Here is a 14,732-nt window from a genome sequence, read left to right as displayed (position 1 = left end):
GGACATATCAGGTGGCCAGTTAGACTCCTCCCATCACAGAAGGACAGGTCGTCTGTCTACAACTGCAGCTGTCAATCTTTCAAATATATATGTTTTAATGTTTTAAAATATTTCTGTAAGAAGAAGAAGCGGAACTGAAGGAAACATGAGATCCGTCGGAGTTTCTCTGGTTTTTCTCCTCGTCGTTCACGCCGTGAGTAAAACCTTTGTTTGTTTGTTTGTTTGTCGTGTTTTGTTATCGCTAAATAAACACAGCGTGGCAGAAATACTGGTAAATGTACGAACGTACGGCAGGTTCGGAGGTTAGCAAAGCTCCCTCTGTTATGCCTGACTACATAGCAAGATGTGCTAATGTCGCTAAAGTGTAAACTTTGTGTTTGGGGTGTGTTGGTCTCACTAGCTCACTAGCTTGACGCTCAAGCTAGTGAATGTTGTTTTCTTAATTGACCGAAAACAACATTAGCTAAGGCTCGCCTAAAGCCCAGTTGAAAACATTTAGCTAAAGATTAAGTGCAAGATCGGTCCATGGCAGCCGAATTAAAGCTAACAAGCACGATTACGCTAATGTTAGCATTAGCTAATTGTTCACGCAGAATATCGTGTTTGCTAATCGGTTGATTTTTAGTTCTGAGGGAGATGCGAAAAAATTATTATTATTATCTTTCAAAGTTTGCAAACATAACGCAAAATTCACATCCACTCACCTCTTTACGACATAGAAAAAAAGTAAAAACAAAAAATGCCCCGTAACGGAATTTATCGGTAACGGCTGTTTCAGTGGGAACTATCGGGTTACGAGAACCCGGCACCGCTCGAGCAGAAATCACAGAAACCACAAAAACCACAGTTTCCAATTCCACTGCCAACCTTGGCCCCGCCCCCAGAGGTCTCCAGTCCTGACCCCACGTCGCAGAAGACGCCGAAATCTCCGGGTCCACGTGAGTGCGTGGACGAGAAGTAGGTTGTCGTCTGCCTCGCTTTGATATGACCTGCATTATTCTTAACGTTATCTTTGACCTTTTTTTTTTTTAACGATTTCCGTAGCTCACTGTCGCCCCCTGCCTGCACACAGACTCGTGAGTCATGTGACCTGGTGTTCTGTCCCCCGTGGGAACGCTGCATCAACGGACAGTGCTCCTGTAAGCTTCCCTACATGTGTGACATGGACGACGTGGCTCCAGTTTGTGGACGCGATCACAGAACCTATCGCTCGTTCTGTCAGGTCCGAACTTCGTACAAACAAAATTTACATATCCACTGTGAATATTCTTGTTTTCCATAATTGTTTTGTTGTTTGTTTTTAAACTCCAGGTGATGGCGGTGTCCTGTCGGCTGAGGAAACCCATCATGTCGCACTTTGGTGAAAACTGCATAGGTCAATATTGTTTTAGCACCTTTAGCGCAGTATTTTACGATATAAAAGATCTGTATTTTTGACGTAACGTTATCTGTCTTTACGCAGAGAGCGTTCCAAAGTTCAAGAGTTCGATTGACTCAGACACTGGATTGGTCAGAGTCTTCCTTCCCGACAGTAAGAGCTCGCAGGGAGGCGAGGACCTCCTGGTTTGTGCGCAGACCTGGAACGTGGCGGCCGCTAACATCGTCTGTAAAGAGCACGGAAACGAACTGTGAGCTCATTTTTATTCAACTTTTTGTTTGTTTTTTTTCTTTCCACTCAAGGGGGCGCCACAGCCGATGATACGCATATTTGCTTTGGCAGAGATTTTTACGGTTGACATTTTGATTGATGTTTATATTTTAAAAGACGCGCTTTTTATTCTTAATTTATTTTATTTATAGTGGTTTGGGGGTTAGCAAAGCTCCGTCTGTTATGGCTAACTACGTAGCAAGAGATGCTAATGTCGCTACAGTAATGCTAATATGGAAATTTGTGAACATTTGTGTTTGGGGTGTGTTGTGTTCTAGCTAGCTCGCTAGCTCTAGCTCTTAAGTGTGACATGATTGGCTGACACTGGAGCTGAAGTTCGGAAAGTCGGATATTTCTCATAACGTGAGCTAAGCAAGGTCAACGGTGGCGCTCAATGTGACGTTTAAGATGATGAGTCGGCGTTACTGGTGAGTAAAATGTCGCGATATAAATATTTGAGGTAAAAGCAACAAGGTTTTGGCAATAAGAAAATTAATAAGTAACGCATTTTCATGAACAGGTAGCACAAAATTTGCTTTGGCAGAGATTTTTACGGCATTTTTTTCTGGGCCTGAAGGCCATTTGTGTAAGACATAATATATATAATATAATAAATAATATAGCTTTGTTGTTTTGTCCAGCGGCGCCGCAACGGCTCATCAAGTCTCATTCGCTTCCGTGGCAAACAGAACCAATCCCAACAAGCAGTTGCCCGGCAGCTGCGTGAGCTTCCGTTGCCAAGGTTACGAGAATTCCCTGGCCGAGTGTGAGATCTCCAACAAGGCCACGGTCGGACAAACCGTCGCCACGGTGACGTGTTACGAGACACAGGCGCGTCCAGGTGAGAGTCCGCTAATGCCCGTTTTCTTTCCGTTGGTTGTCGTGTGTTGTGTAGCCATGACGACGCCAGACCCCACCCCCTCCGCCTTGTATTTCAGAGTCAGACTGCAGCTTCACCTGCGCTAACGGCAAACGTGTGACGGCAAACAGGACGTGTGACGGCGAGGACGACTGCGGCGACCGCAGCGACGAAATGTGCTGCAAAAGTAAACACGCGCACACACACCAGCACACACACACCAACACACACACCCACACACACACCCACACACCCACCCACATACACACCCACACTGTGTGAATCCCTTGTGTGTGTAGGTTGCAGGAATGGAGCGTTGCGCTGTAAGACAGGTGTGTGTGTCCACAGCGATGCACTCCTTGACGGACAGTTGGACTGTCTGGACGGCGAGGACGAATCGGTCAAACGCGAATCCACGAAAAGTGAGATTCACACACTTCTATGTAAAGCACTCACTCTCCCACACCAAAGCCCACAGAGAAAACCAGCGATGTTAACGTCACACACACAGGAGCTGTTGATCCACTGCTGCCTCCATCACTAAGTTCTAATGTCTTATTTTGCAAAATTCGTCGTTTGAAATCCTTCGTTCAGATTGACGTGAGTGACACAATGTGACCACACGAGGCAGCAGTAGACCAGCAGCTCCTGTGTCCCTCTGCGCTAAAATCACTGATTTTCTCTATGGCCTTTGGTGTGGGAGAGTGAATAAAAACACGTTTTTTCTGCAGAATCAGAGACAGGACTGAGGCGACTCACGACGCCAGGTATGATGATGATGATGATGATGATTATAATGACGACATAACAGGTGATAATCATGACATCCATGTTTCTTTATTTTTATTTTTATTTCAGAGTACATCTCTCCCAAGAACGGTATGTCAAAAAAAAAACACCGACTTAAATCTGATCCTCAACAGTGTTTGATGGAAACCTGTGTGTGTGTGTGTGTGTGTGTGCGTGCGCGTGTCTGTGTGTGTGCGTAGAGGTCAGAAAGAACAGGGTTCACATGGAGTCAAAGTTTCAGTGTGGGATTCCTAACGCCACCACGGTGGACGACGAAATCATGGAGGAGCGAGTGGCAGGCGGGCGAGTGAAGAGGGTGGTGGGAGGAGTCCCAGCCAAACCGGTCAGTCGCTCAGAAACATGGGCGTGTTCAAACTTTAGTGTGTGGACACTCGGAGCTGTGCAACAATTTAAACCGCTGTCTTGTTGCGTGGTCTCACGACAACTGCAAATTTACCACCAAATTAAGCGGTGAAACTGTAACTGATTTTTTTTTGTAGCAACATATTGTAAAAAAATGTACAATGTAAAAAAAATTTGCAAAATTTTTGTCCATTTTTTTATCATAGAACTCATCTTTTTGTTAACATAGTAAAAAAAAGTTCTAACTACAATATTGCTTTGTAGTTATAAAGTTATTTAGTATATTTTGTAACAAAAAATATTTTTTTCTAAAAGTCATTTATTTTAGTAAAAAAAAATCTGTATTAAAAATTTGTTCACATTTTTTTGTTAAAAAAATTACTTTTTTCACTTTTAACATCATATAGTATAAAAATGTATAATGCAATTTCTTGAAAAAATGGAACAAAACTTTTTGAAAATGTATTGATCACATAAGTCATATAACGTTACACAATATGTTAAAATGCCTCACACTTCACGATCATCTGTTCAAAACAGTTTCAAATCCGGGGCTGAAATCTGGTCAGTTATCCTGTAGTGTGGGGCGGGGCTTAACACAACTACTAAAAGTCAATGTCAATGTTTTCGATCGATGTCGGGGGGTTTAATCAAGTTACCTTGAAAAGCTCCGCCTTAATGACATCTGACCGGAAATACAAGGAGCTAGCTAAGATTTTAGCAGAATTTGTGAGTGACACACTGTGTGTGTGTGTGTGTGTGTGTGTGTGTGTGTGTGTGTGTGCGTGTGTGTGCACACGCGCAGACTCAGATCCAGTGGCAGATTGCTCTTCAGGAATATCAGGCGATCAACTGTGGAGGAGCGTACATCGGGGGCTGCTGGGTAATCACTGCCGCACACTGCGTCAGGTATGTTAGCTTAATGTTATCAGCAGTAGCCGCACATTGTCGTCTTCAGAGAAACGATAACCAAACGTCGGGGGTCCCGACATCTGACGGAATGTTGATTTGCGAGTTAGTTTGTGTCAAGCTTTTTCTTAAAATGTGCAATGTTTGGCAACTTAACGCGGTTTTTGATCCATTTTTGGATTTTGAATTTTTGTATTATTAAATTTATTATTAAGTAAATTTGTAAAAGAAAAAAAAGAGAGTTTATTTTTAGTAACACGTTTTTTTAAGAATAAATTAATAATTTGAATGTACTTTTTTTAGCGTATATTTTTGGTGATGTCTTAAACGTGTTTTTTGCGATGTTTTTAACGTGTATTCTGCTTCGTCGCATGTTTCAGTAATATTTCATATTTGTGGTGATGTCACAGTCAGGTGCTCTTTGTATAACAGTCATTTTTTTCTGTTAGCATGTTTTTGTTAACGTTTTATGACGGACTTGGTGTCATTTTTTTGTATTTTAAGTTCACACAGAGACGTCGATCACAGTAAGGGTGGACGAGCTAGCGTTAGCAGCTTCTCTCTCTTCTCTGTTCTAGAACGAACCCGTCTGTGTTCAAGGTCAAGTTTTCTCTCTGGAAAAAGTTTGGGGTTCAGGACACGACGGACGTGGTTCCCGTCGAGGAAATCATCATCCACCCGAGGTACGACTCTGTCGTTTTCCTGCGTCCACGGATTTGGCGCTAACGCGGCGAGTGCAGGCTAACTTTACGACTGAAATGCAGGTACAACGCGAACACGTATGAGAACGACATCGCTCTGGTGAAGATGAAGAAGCTTCCTTTCAAGGACGAGTGTTTCACCCACAACCCGGCCATCAGCGCCGTGTGCGTCCCCTGGTCCACGCAGCTTTTCCAGCCCAACCACACCTGCAGCATCTCGGGCTGGGGACGAACCGCGAGTACGTACATTTACCTCCTGCCTCCGGGTCTATGTTATCAGAATTCTACGTTTTGCTCAGGAAACTTTTGGTCAAATCATTTTTTACCGTAACTGACGTAACTGATACCGTATTGTTTATCAGTTATAATTTCTGAATTATAGAATATTTGTGTGACAATTATTGATTTATTTAAAAAAAGATTTTGATCGTGGTTTTGAACGTAGTTACATGTTTTTGTAAAAACGTAGTAAAAACATTTTTTTAAATGCAGGTTATTTCTTATATTAGTAAAAAAAAATTGATCACGTAAGTCATGTTTTCGTTAACATAGTAACAATGTTTTACTACTACTATTTACGACTATTTCTATTTATTTATTTTAAACCCCAACATTGCTTTGTAGTTATCATTTCTTAATCATAATATAATTATTTTTGTAAAAAAAACATAGTGATATAGCTAGTCATTTCTTGTAATAGTAAATGTTGTAAGTCATATTTTTGTGAACATAGTAAGTACTTTATTGTTTGTGTGATTATAATTTCTTAATTACAGCAGTTTTCTTTGAAAATAATTTTTGTAACAGAAAAGGGAAAGAATTGTTAAATTTTGTGGATCACATATTGATCCTGTTTTTAAACATAAAACATATTTACAACATATAGTAAAAAAAAATTGTAAATTCTTTTGATCCCCACAGGCATGTGTTACAATTGTTTCTGTGGAGAATATTGTTTTGTAGTTGTAATTTCTTAATTATATATATATCAAAACAATTTTTTTTACAATGATTGCAGTGAGTTGAAACACAAATTGGCAAATGACTTTTTACTGTACCCTTATTACTTGTTAGTGTTTTGACAGAAAAGTAAGAAGGTGTTTTTGAGTCACTCGATCACTGATGTCTTGTGTCCAGGCGGCCGAGCCGCTCAGGTGTTGCTCTGGGCGAACGTCTCCATCATCGGCAACTGTCAGAGATTCTACGAAGATCGCTTTAAACCGGGAATGATGTGTGCGGGTGAGTGTGGACGCGTAAGTGTGAGTGTGGATGTGTGAGAGTGTGTGAGCGTTTCTAACAGAACGCTACGTAACAGACATTAACGTACACGTGCACCACGTGACAGGTGATCTGGACGGGAGTGTGGACTCGTGTCAGGGAGACAGCGGCGGTCCGCTGGTGTGTGAGGACGAACAGGGCGTGTCCTACCTGTGGGGCGTCGTCAGCTGGGGAGATAAATGTGGTCAGGCGGGATCACCGGGAGTTTACACACAAGTAATGCACAACTAAAATCTACACTGCTCAAGAAACTCTAGTATATATATATATGTATACATATGTATATATTTACATATATACACATATGTAATGTTTACACTAATTAAAGGAAAATAAAACTTATTTTAAGTATAGATTAATTACATCTCTATATTCAGTTGTTTTATCCTTTTATTTCTGACAGGTCGCGTATTTCTTTGAGTGGATCAGGAGTCACACGGGCTGGGCAGCAGTGACCAAGTTCAACTCCTGATGTTGTCTGCAAAATACGGACCGGATCATGCGTCGGTGGATCGAGCGCTGTTGTTTTTGTTTTTTTGTTTTTTTTTAGCGATTGCTCGCTAATTTAGAGAAAGAAATGTCACATTTTCACAGCTTTAATTATGTTATATTCTTGTGACGCACTTTGACTTTGTATGAAATTGTGCCGTATAAATAAAGTTTGATCGATTGATTGAATAGACCATAAATGGCCGGAGTGTGCGTTCTACGCTTTGAAGGAGGAACTTGAAAGGAGAACGTCTTTCATCAGCCTGAATGGTAAGACAGTGTTACACACCTGCCAAAAGAGAAGAAGAGGTCTTTAGTATGTGAGCTGTAACTGGACTGGACTGGACTGTCCGAGGCTTCTTCAGACAAGAATCTCTACAGAAGATCTTTTCAAACTGTGACAAAGAACTCGTCATTACATCTCCTTGAGATTATTTAGAAAAGAAGAGTTATTTACATCCTTTCTGGTAAGTCAAGGCCACCGTAGTTAACTGAAGAAGACAAAGTCTCACCACTAGATGTCACTGTTGCCCACAAAGTCAAAGAGTCTCTGCCAGGGTCTGAAGCGTCAGACCGTTCTGTCACTTTTCCGTTATAGAGCTCTAGCATCAGTCGTGCTGTTTTTCCATGACTTCATAGCTCCTCCTCAAAGGGGGCGGAGTCGCCATAGGAAGATTTATAAATAGAATTTTGGGATTATGAGTAGGTTTTGGAACTTTAAGTATGATTTTGAAGTCTTTAACTTTAAATGACAGTTGGACATCGTTGGTTTTGATTCTCGACGTCGCACTCGTGACTCGTCAGTGACGACAAACACCAAAAACAACAGGTTCCAGGTTCTGTCACTGATGGAAAAGCACAAAAAAGCCGTGCTGGAACTGTAGAATGGAAAAGTGTCATCATTTAAATCATGGACAGACAGACAGACAGACCCATGTGTAACACATTTCAAAACAAAACCTCAAATTCTGTTGTTGATTCGCAAAATTTCAGCTCTGTGAGAAAATGATTTGAATTGGATTTTCAATTGTGTGTGTCCTCCTTTGCAGGCCTTTGAGTATGAGTGTGACTGAGAAGCCAGTGGAGTCGGGCTCCGTCCACGTCCCCGTGGAAATGAGCACATTTGGGAAACCACAAGTGGCACCAGAGCTCACCAGCTCGAAGAAATTGAGAAACCCCATGACTGAGGTCCACAGCTTCTCCCACCTCCCACATCGTTCTGCTGTGGACCTGGAGTTCAATGACCTCTCGTACACCGTCCCTGAGGGCCCCTGGTGGCGGAGGAGAGGTAAAAAAGCCCTCCTCACAAGTCTGTCGGGAAGATTCAGCAGCAGAGAGCTGAATGGCATCTTGGGGCCCTCTGGAGCCGGGAAATCCAGTCTGATGAATATTTTGGCAGGATACAGGGAGACCGGCATGAAGGGTCAGGTCCTCGTGAATGGACACCAACGGGAGCTGCAGACCTTCAGGAAGATGTCCTGCTACATCATGCAGGACGACATGTTAGTGGCACACCTCACAACAAAGGAGGCCATGATGGTTTCTGCCAATCTGAAACTGAACGAGAGTCAGAAAGTCAAAAAAGCTCTTGTGAAAGAGATCCTGACGGCGCTGAATCTGGAGGAGTGTGCTCAGACGCGCACCAGCTGTCTCTCTGGAGGTCAGCGCAAAAGACTCGCCATCGCCCAGGAGCTGGTCAACAATCCCCCGGTCATGTTCTTTGACGAGCCCACCAGTGGTCTGGACAGCATGTCCAGCTACCACGTGGTTTCTCTGATGAAGTCTCTGGCGAAGGGCGGGCGGACAATCATCTGCACCATTCATCAGCCCAGTGCCAAGCTCTTTGAGATGTTTGATAAGCTGTACATCCTCAGTCAGGGTCACTGCATATACACAGGCACCGTGTCTCACCTCATCCCTTTTCTGAGGAATGTGGGCCTCGACTGCCCAAAGTATCACAACCCGGCGGATTTCATCATCGAGGTGGCATCAGGGGAGTATGGAGACCTGAATCATATACTGTTTGAGGCTGTCAGGGGTGTCCTGTGCTTCAGGGAGGGAAAAGAAAACAAGATCTCAAGGAAAGATTGTTCACCTCATTCTCAGCATCGCGGTGACAAAGGGAACCCGGAGAAACGGACGTTCAACACCAATACGTTTACACAGTTCTGGATCCTCTTAAAGAGAAACTTAGTGACCACATGCAGGGATTTGGTTCTGACCCACTTTCGGATCATGTCCCATCTTTTTATCGGAGTGCTTATTGGCTTGCTTTATCTCAAAATTGGAAACGATGCCAGCAAGGTCTTCACCAACACTGGTTTCCTCTTTTTCTCTATGCTCTTCCTGATGTTTGCTGCCCTGATGCCCACTGTCCTAACCTTTCCTCTGGAGATGTCGGTGCTTATGAGGGAACATCTGAACTACTGGTACAGTCTGAAGGCCTATTACTTGGCCAAAACCGTGGCTGACGTACCATTCCAGGTGATTTGTCCAGTCATGTACTGTAGTATAGTTTACTGGATGACCGAGCAGCCACCGGAAGCTGTTCGCTACCTGCTGTTCGTAGCCTTGTCCATGTCCACAGTGGTAGTAGCTCAGTCTGTGGGTCTCCTCATAGGTGCTGTGTCGCCATCTCTGCAGGTGGCAACCTTCTTGGGTCCAGTCACAGCGATACCAATGCTCCTCTTCTCTGGATTCTTTGTCAACTTTGACACCATTCCCAAATACCTGCAGTGGAGCTCTTATGTCTCGTACATTAGGTACGGCTTTGAAGGTGTGATCCTGTCCATCTACGGGATGAACCGCACTGAGCTGGAGTGTCCGGACTCGACATGTATCTTCCAAAAGCCTGAAGAGGTCCTGCAGCTGCTGGATGTGGAGGAAGCAAAGCTGTATGTGGATTTCATAGTGCTGGGGATTTTCTTCCTGATCCTCAGAGTATCGACTTACCTGGTCCTGCGCTACAAAGTCAAGTTAGAGCGTTAACAACCAGAGGCAACCGACGGATTCTTGTCCTGATGGACCCCGATCGACTTCACATTCATGCAGTCATCCAGATGTTGTGCTGCATCATTACCAGTGGTGATTTTGGTCTGGAATTTCTCAGACATTCCTCTCATACCCGCCCTTGCTTCAAATCAGCCAATGAGAAGCGCTCTGGGGCCCTGAACTTCAGGCCCCACTGCCCAGATCAGACATCAAGTGTCTACAGAGGAAAGTGCATTCATCAAATGAAAACTGTGGACATTTCATTGGGGATAAAGTTGAATTTATTATTGACTTGTGCTCAACGACATTTTTGACACAGGAAAACACTTATAATAGCAGCACCCTCTCGTAGGGTCGTGCAGGAATCCCTGTTCTAAGTATTCGTTACAACTGTGATGTATATCTAGTGAGAATGAGAATGATGAACATTTCATAGTAGGTGACACTTGTTTTTACACATTTATGTACTTGTCCTGATCTCTGGCTCCTTTAAAGATAGCGAGAAACTTAGATGCCATAGATCATGTTGCCTCTGTCGCTTTACACTATTCAATATAAGAAAAATCTGGCCATACCTAAGTCAACAGGCTACTCAGCTCCTAGTACAGGCTTTGGTCATCTCCCGCCTCGGCTACGGCAACACCCTGCTAACGCCCTGCTACAGGTCTCCTGATGGTCCAGAACGTAGCAGCACGTCTGGTCTTCAGTCAGCCTACAAGGGCTCATGTCTCCCCTCCGTTCATTGAGCTCCTCTCGCTAACCCAAACACTTAGCCGCCCACATTTGTTGTACATCTTGTTTTGTATTGACATAACTTTATATTTACATTGGATGCAGTATTTGAGATAGTTTTACTTCATCTAAAGTGTAACACCATCTTGACAAAAAGAAACTTTTCACGAAGAACAGTTAATAAAAAAAAACTTTAAAACTCTTTTCTTTAAGAAAAAAAAAAAAACATAAAAGGAGAACTTGAAAAAATACTCTCAGGAAACATTTTGAACCTTGTTGACCGGCTTCTGCAGACGGATGGCACTTCTCAACTTCTGCAAATCGTCCACCTACACACACACACACACACACACTGTTTAATGTATGTATTTCATCTAGAGCCGTAGAAATGTTTTATTAATTCTTTTTAATAATTATTTTTTGGTTATTTCTGAGGTGACTATGCTTGTGTGGCTAATGCTAAGCTAACTACATTTATATTAACACATGAGGTAGAACCAAGGAAATTGTACCCCATAAATTGTATGTATATATATATGTATATATATATATGTATGTGTACAATATAGAATAAAGTCTTTTTTTTTAATTCAAATATTTCAACATAAATTTGTTGCGTGCGTGTTCACCTGTGCCAGTTGTCTCTGAGCTCATTGTATTTGTCAGCGTCAAACTTCTGATGAGGCGCTGCGGTAAAAGAAGTGAAGGAACTGACGGTCGCGCACGTCCGGACAGGCGAAATCCTACACACACACACACACACACACACACACACACACACACACAGTGAGTGAGAGAGTCACATGAACGTGTCATAAAGAAATAAAGAAACACGGGTCTTTACCTGTCGTGTGAGCATGTAGTAGGCGAAGAAGATCATGCTGGTGGTGTAGGTGATGAAGTAGGTGACAGGCTCCATGGTGTCCCACTCAAACACATACCTGACACACACACACACACACACACAAAACATTTCCCGTTAAACACGACGTCGTTTCAGGAAATAGCGCTCTATAAACTCTGCAGTACCTATGCCAGGCCTGTGCACGGCGCTGCGGTGCCGCTGCATCAAAAACGGGGGAAGAAGACGTTGACTTTTTTTTTATATTATCAAAGAGGGCGGAGTCAGAATGTCTGGATGACTCAGGGAAAAAGTTATTTTTGGGGTTAAGACCTGGTTTTAGGGTTTGAGTCGGGTTTGGGTTTAAAATTCATGGTTAGACATTTGTTTGTGATGGTAAAAAAAAAAGTACATTACCAGGTGAGATAACCCAGGAACCCTCCCTGCAGTGACAGGTAGGCAAGCCCCACCCACCCCAACATGGACGCTTTTGAGTGTGCGTCCTTTGCCATCTGGACTTTCACCTACAAACACACACACAAACATAAATACAGTCATTTAACTTTAATTTTGAAACATTTTATATAAATATATATATATGTACATATATATATATATTTATATATATATATATATATATATGTGCAGTAAAGGGCCATCCTGAAGAAAAAGAAAAATGTACCTATGCATAAATAGTTTTATATCCAAACACTTTAATTCATAATGGCATGATATCATTTTAACATTATTTTCTCTGAACCGGCCCCTGAGTGACCAAACTGGACCGGCGGGTGACTGGAGTTGGAGTGTGCCGTGTTTTACCGTCTCCAGAGGCTTCAGCTGCTCTTTCAGCTCCTCCTGTTTCATCAGCAGCTCCGAGTGTTTGGCGTGCTGCCGCTGAGGAAGCGTCAGAGCCGCGTGAAGGAGTCTGACCATGTACTTCACGTCGTCCACGCCCGACACGTGCTCGTGAGACGGACCTGGTTCTCACACGAAACAGCACTTACAAATCATGCTTTCATTCTAATGCACAATGTCATCTTTTATATACGAGGCAGTATTTATATACATATATTTGTTTTTTTAATCTTCATATTCACATAAAGTAATGTGGCTAACGGTGCGCCCTAGAGGTTCATACCTTGTCCGAAAGAACGAACGTTGTGTGTCACGTCGTTGATGACGAGCTGGAAGTCTTTATTTAAAACTGTTTCCATGAAAGTGCAGGAGGAGATTCTCTGTCCGTCTGAGGAGACAAAAGAAAGATTCCTCTTTATTCCTGTTCTGCTGCCTTTGTGGGGACCACCTGAATTTTGGGGGTTTGTGAGGACCTGAGGACATGAGCTGAAAGTAACTATTTTGTGGACAGTTTCAGAGAATTAAGACATTTTGGAGCGTGAGAATCCTTGTTGGTCATTCTAAACTTTTAAAGGAAGTTGAAAACTTTATGTTTTTGTCAAGAGAAGGATTTTTTCTTTCTAACCCAAGTATGGAATGCTAAAAAGAAAAAAATAGGATGTTAACTTAAATAATTAAATTCTCTTAGAATTTAGATACTAAATAAAGATACAATATAATGAAAGGCATAAAAGTGAGGACTCTTTGAAACTACTTTTAGCTTGTTTTTTTAATATGAAGGGTGTCTGTATGAAGGGGCGTGGTCTTCACAAGTGAAGTTGTTCAGATGAGAGTGTGTTTAGGGGGCGTGGTCTTCATAAGTGAAGTTGTTCAGATGAGAGTGTGTTTAGAGGGCGTGGTCTTCATCAGTGAAGTTGTTCAGATGAGTGTGTGTTTAGGGGGCGTGGTCTTCACAAGTGAAGTTGTTCAGATGAGAGTGTGTTTAGAGGGCGTGGTCCTCATCAGTGAAGTTGTTCAGATGAGTGTGTGTCACCTCCGTTGAGCAGGACAGCATAGTGAACTCCGCGGTCTTTGGCGGTGATGTCGCGCAGCAGGTCGCCCACTGTGGTCAACATTGGCGTCAGAGTGAAACGACCCTCGTGACCTGCAGGAAGACGCACAGAGAGGACCGGGCGACCGAAGCTGTAACGAACAGACACATCTGAAAGAGAGCGAGAGGGCGGTATACCACATTAGTGAGGTTTAATTTAACAAATGTATGACACCACCTGTCATGAACACGAGACAACGTAAATAGTTTAGAAATCTTTCAAATACAAAATGAATGCACCTCTTTATACCCAGGAGGACATGAATTAATCAAGTGTAACACTCAATATAGAAATGTGTGAAGGGTTTAAATCACTTTTAGTTGAAGTTGAGAGAGTTTACCTTTGGTCGTCGGTCGACTGCTGTAGCGAGAAAGAATCCAGACAGAACTGGACTGAGACACAAGAATGAATTATTACAGTCACAGAATCAAGAAAGGTTCACATTAAGTATCAATGTCTGCTAAATATACAAATATACGGTTTTGTTTGTTTGTTATTTGCTGTTTAAAGATATTTCTTTGCTGTGGCTAACGTCTGCTAACGTCTGTTAGCCACTCCCTTTTTTTTACAGATCAATCTGAATTCCTTTTTAAATTTATTTTGTGATGCTCAGGTAAATTTGTGCAAGAATCTAACAACTGATGGTTGTATAATGGGAAAAATGTTAATTCTAATCTGATCCAGGTGACGGATTTGGCTGCAATATAAATGTCACACGGTTCAGTCGTATTGTCAAATTTAAAGTTAAAAGTTTAGTATGTTCAATAGAATGTAGCAACTTCCTGTCTACGTTTCTTTTCCAGATCAGTCTGAATGTTTTAAAAATGGCTTTATGACCTCGGTCAAGAGGTTTTTGTTGTCGTCGGCATACATTTGCCCCACTTTTATCTACTTCTTGTCCACGTTTTCTGACGGATCAATCTGAATCTTCAGTAATGGGTAGATGATCGCACAACTATGTTCCCATTTGATTTTGGTGAGGATCGAACAACTCACGGCATCTCAGAAAACAGAACATTTTCAAGAAAACCCCAAAGAAAAGTCTCATCTCTGTGAAAACACTACAGTGTCTGCATGTAAACAGGATCCGATCCTCCAACATCACACGAAGTTTCATCCACATTAGGGATTTGGCGGTGATATAAACATCACATGGTTCAGTCGTATTCAACATGTTTAGGTG

The 14,732-nt window shown here is 42.5% G+C and overlaps 3 protein-coding genes across 4 annotated transcripts; 2 read left to right on the top strand and 1 right to left on the bottom strand.

The window, feature by feature from the left end:
- The first annotated feature begins 9 nt into the window (after positions 1–9).
- Positions 10–7,236, top strand: LOC122761302 (complement factor I-like). Its single transcript, XM_044016479.1, has 17 exons — positions 10–193; positions 779–957; positions 1,045–1,222; positions 1,312–1,375; positions 1,463–1,628; positions 2,290–2,489; positions 2,587–2,694; positions 2,807–2,929; positions 3,239–3,274; positions 3,366–3,386; positions 3,497–3,639; positions 4,465–4,568; positions 5,147–5,251; positions 5,333–5,508; positions 6,407–6,508; positions 6,615–6,763; positions 6,951–7,236. Exons 1-17 carry the CDS (start codon positions 146–148, stop codon positions 7,017–7,019), a joined length of 1,971 nt encoding a protein of 656 aa, XP_043872414.1. The 5' UTR covers positions 10–145; the 3' UTR covers positions 7,020–7,236.
- A 63-nt stretch (positions 7,237–7,299) lies between these two features.
- On the top strand, positions 7,300–10,314 carry LOC122761303 (ATP-binding cassette sub-family G member 4-like). 2 transcript variants are annotated; one of them, XM_044016481.1, is made up of 2 exons: positions 7,300–8,324; positions 8,436–10,314. In XM_044016481.1, the coding sequence occupies exons 1-2, from the start codon at positions 8,096–8,098 to the stop codon at positions 10,022–10,024; spliced, it is 1,818 nt and encodes a 605-aa protein (XP_043872416.1). In that variant the 5' UTR covers positions 7,300–8,095; the 3' UTR covers positions 10,025–10,314. The 2 variants fall into 2 exon arrangements, with proteins under 2 accessions (XP_043872416.1, XP_043872415.1); XM_044016480.1 differs by having other exon boundaries at positions 7,300–10,314.
- Positions 10,315–11,556: 1,242 nt separating this feature from the next.
- On the bottom strand, positions 11,557–13,941 carry LOC122761292 (calcium uniporter regulatory subunit MCUb, mitochondrial-like; the record flags this gene model as incomplete). The annotated part of the gene is made up of 6 exons (XM_044016468.1): positions 11,557–11,700; positions 12,018–12,124; positions 12,423–12,580; positions 12,742–12,846; positions 13,492–13,659; positions 13,890–13,941. Coding segments are annotated over 6 exons (732 nt in total), but the record flags the coding sequence as incomplete, so codon positions are not given.
- Positions 13,942–14,732: the final 791 nt, after the last annotated feature.

The sequence above is a fragment of the Solea senegalensis genome, unplaced genomic scaffold (assembly GCF_019176455.1).
Source record: "Solea senegalensis isolate Sse05_10M unplaced genomic scaffold, IFAPA_SoseM_1 scf7180000014519, whole genome shotgun sequence".
Lineage (NCBI taxonomy): Eukaryota > Metazoa > Chordata > Actinopteri > Pleuronectiformes > Soleidae > Solea > Solea senegalensis.
The sequence above is the reverse complement of the archived record's forward strand: the minus strand, read 5'-3'. Positions and strand labels throughout refer to the sequence as shown.

Excerpts from the sequence above, each read along its gene's own strand:
- LOC122761302 (XM_044016479.1), top strand. The coding sequence starts at position 146 with ATGAGATCCGTCGGAGTTTCTCTGGTTTTTCTCCTCGTCGTTCACGCC. Across the intron at positions 3,275-3,365 it reads GAGGCGACTCACGACGCCAG|AGTACATCTCTCCCAAGAAC; the intron begins GTATGATGATGA and ends TTTTTATTTCAG. Across the intron at positions 6,509-6,614 it reads ACCGGGAATGATGTGTGCGG|GTGATCTGGACGGGAGTGTG; the intron begins GTGAGTGTGGAC and ends ACCACGTGACAG.
- LOC122761303 (XM_044016480.1), top strand. The coding sequence starts at position 8,096 with ATGAGTGTGACTGAGAAGCCAGTGGAGTCGGGCTCCGTCCACGTCCCC.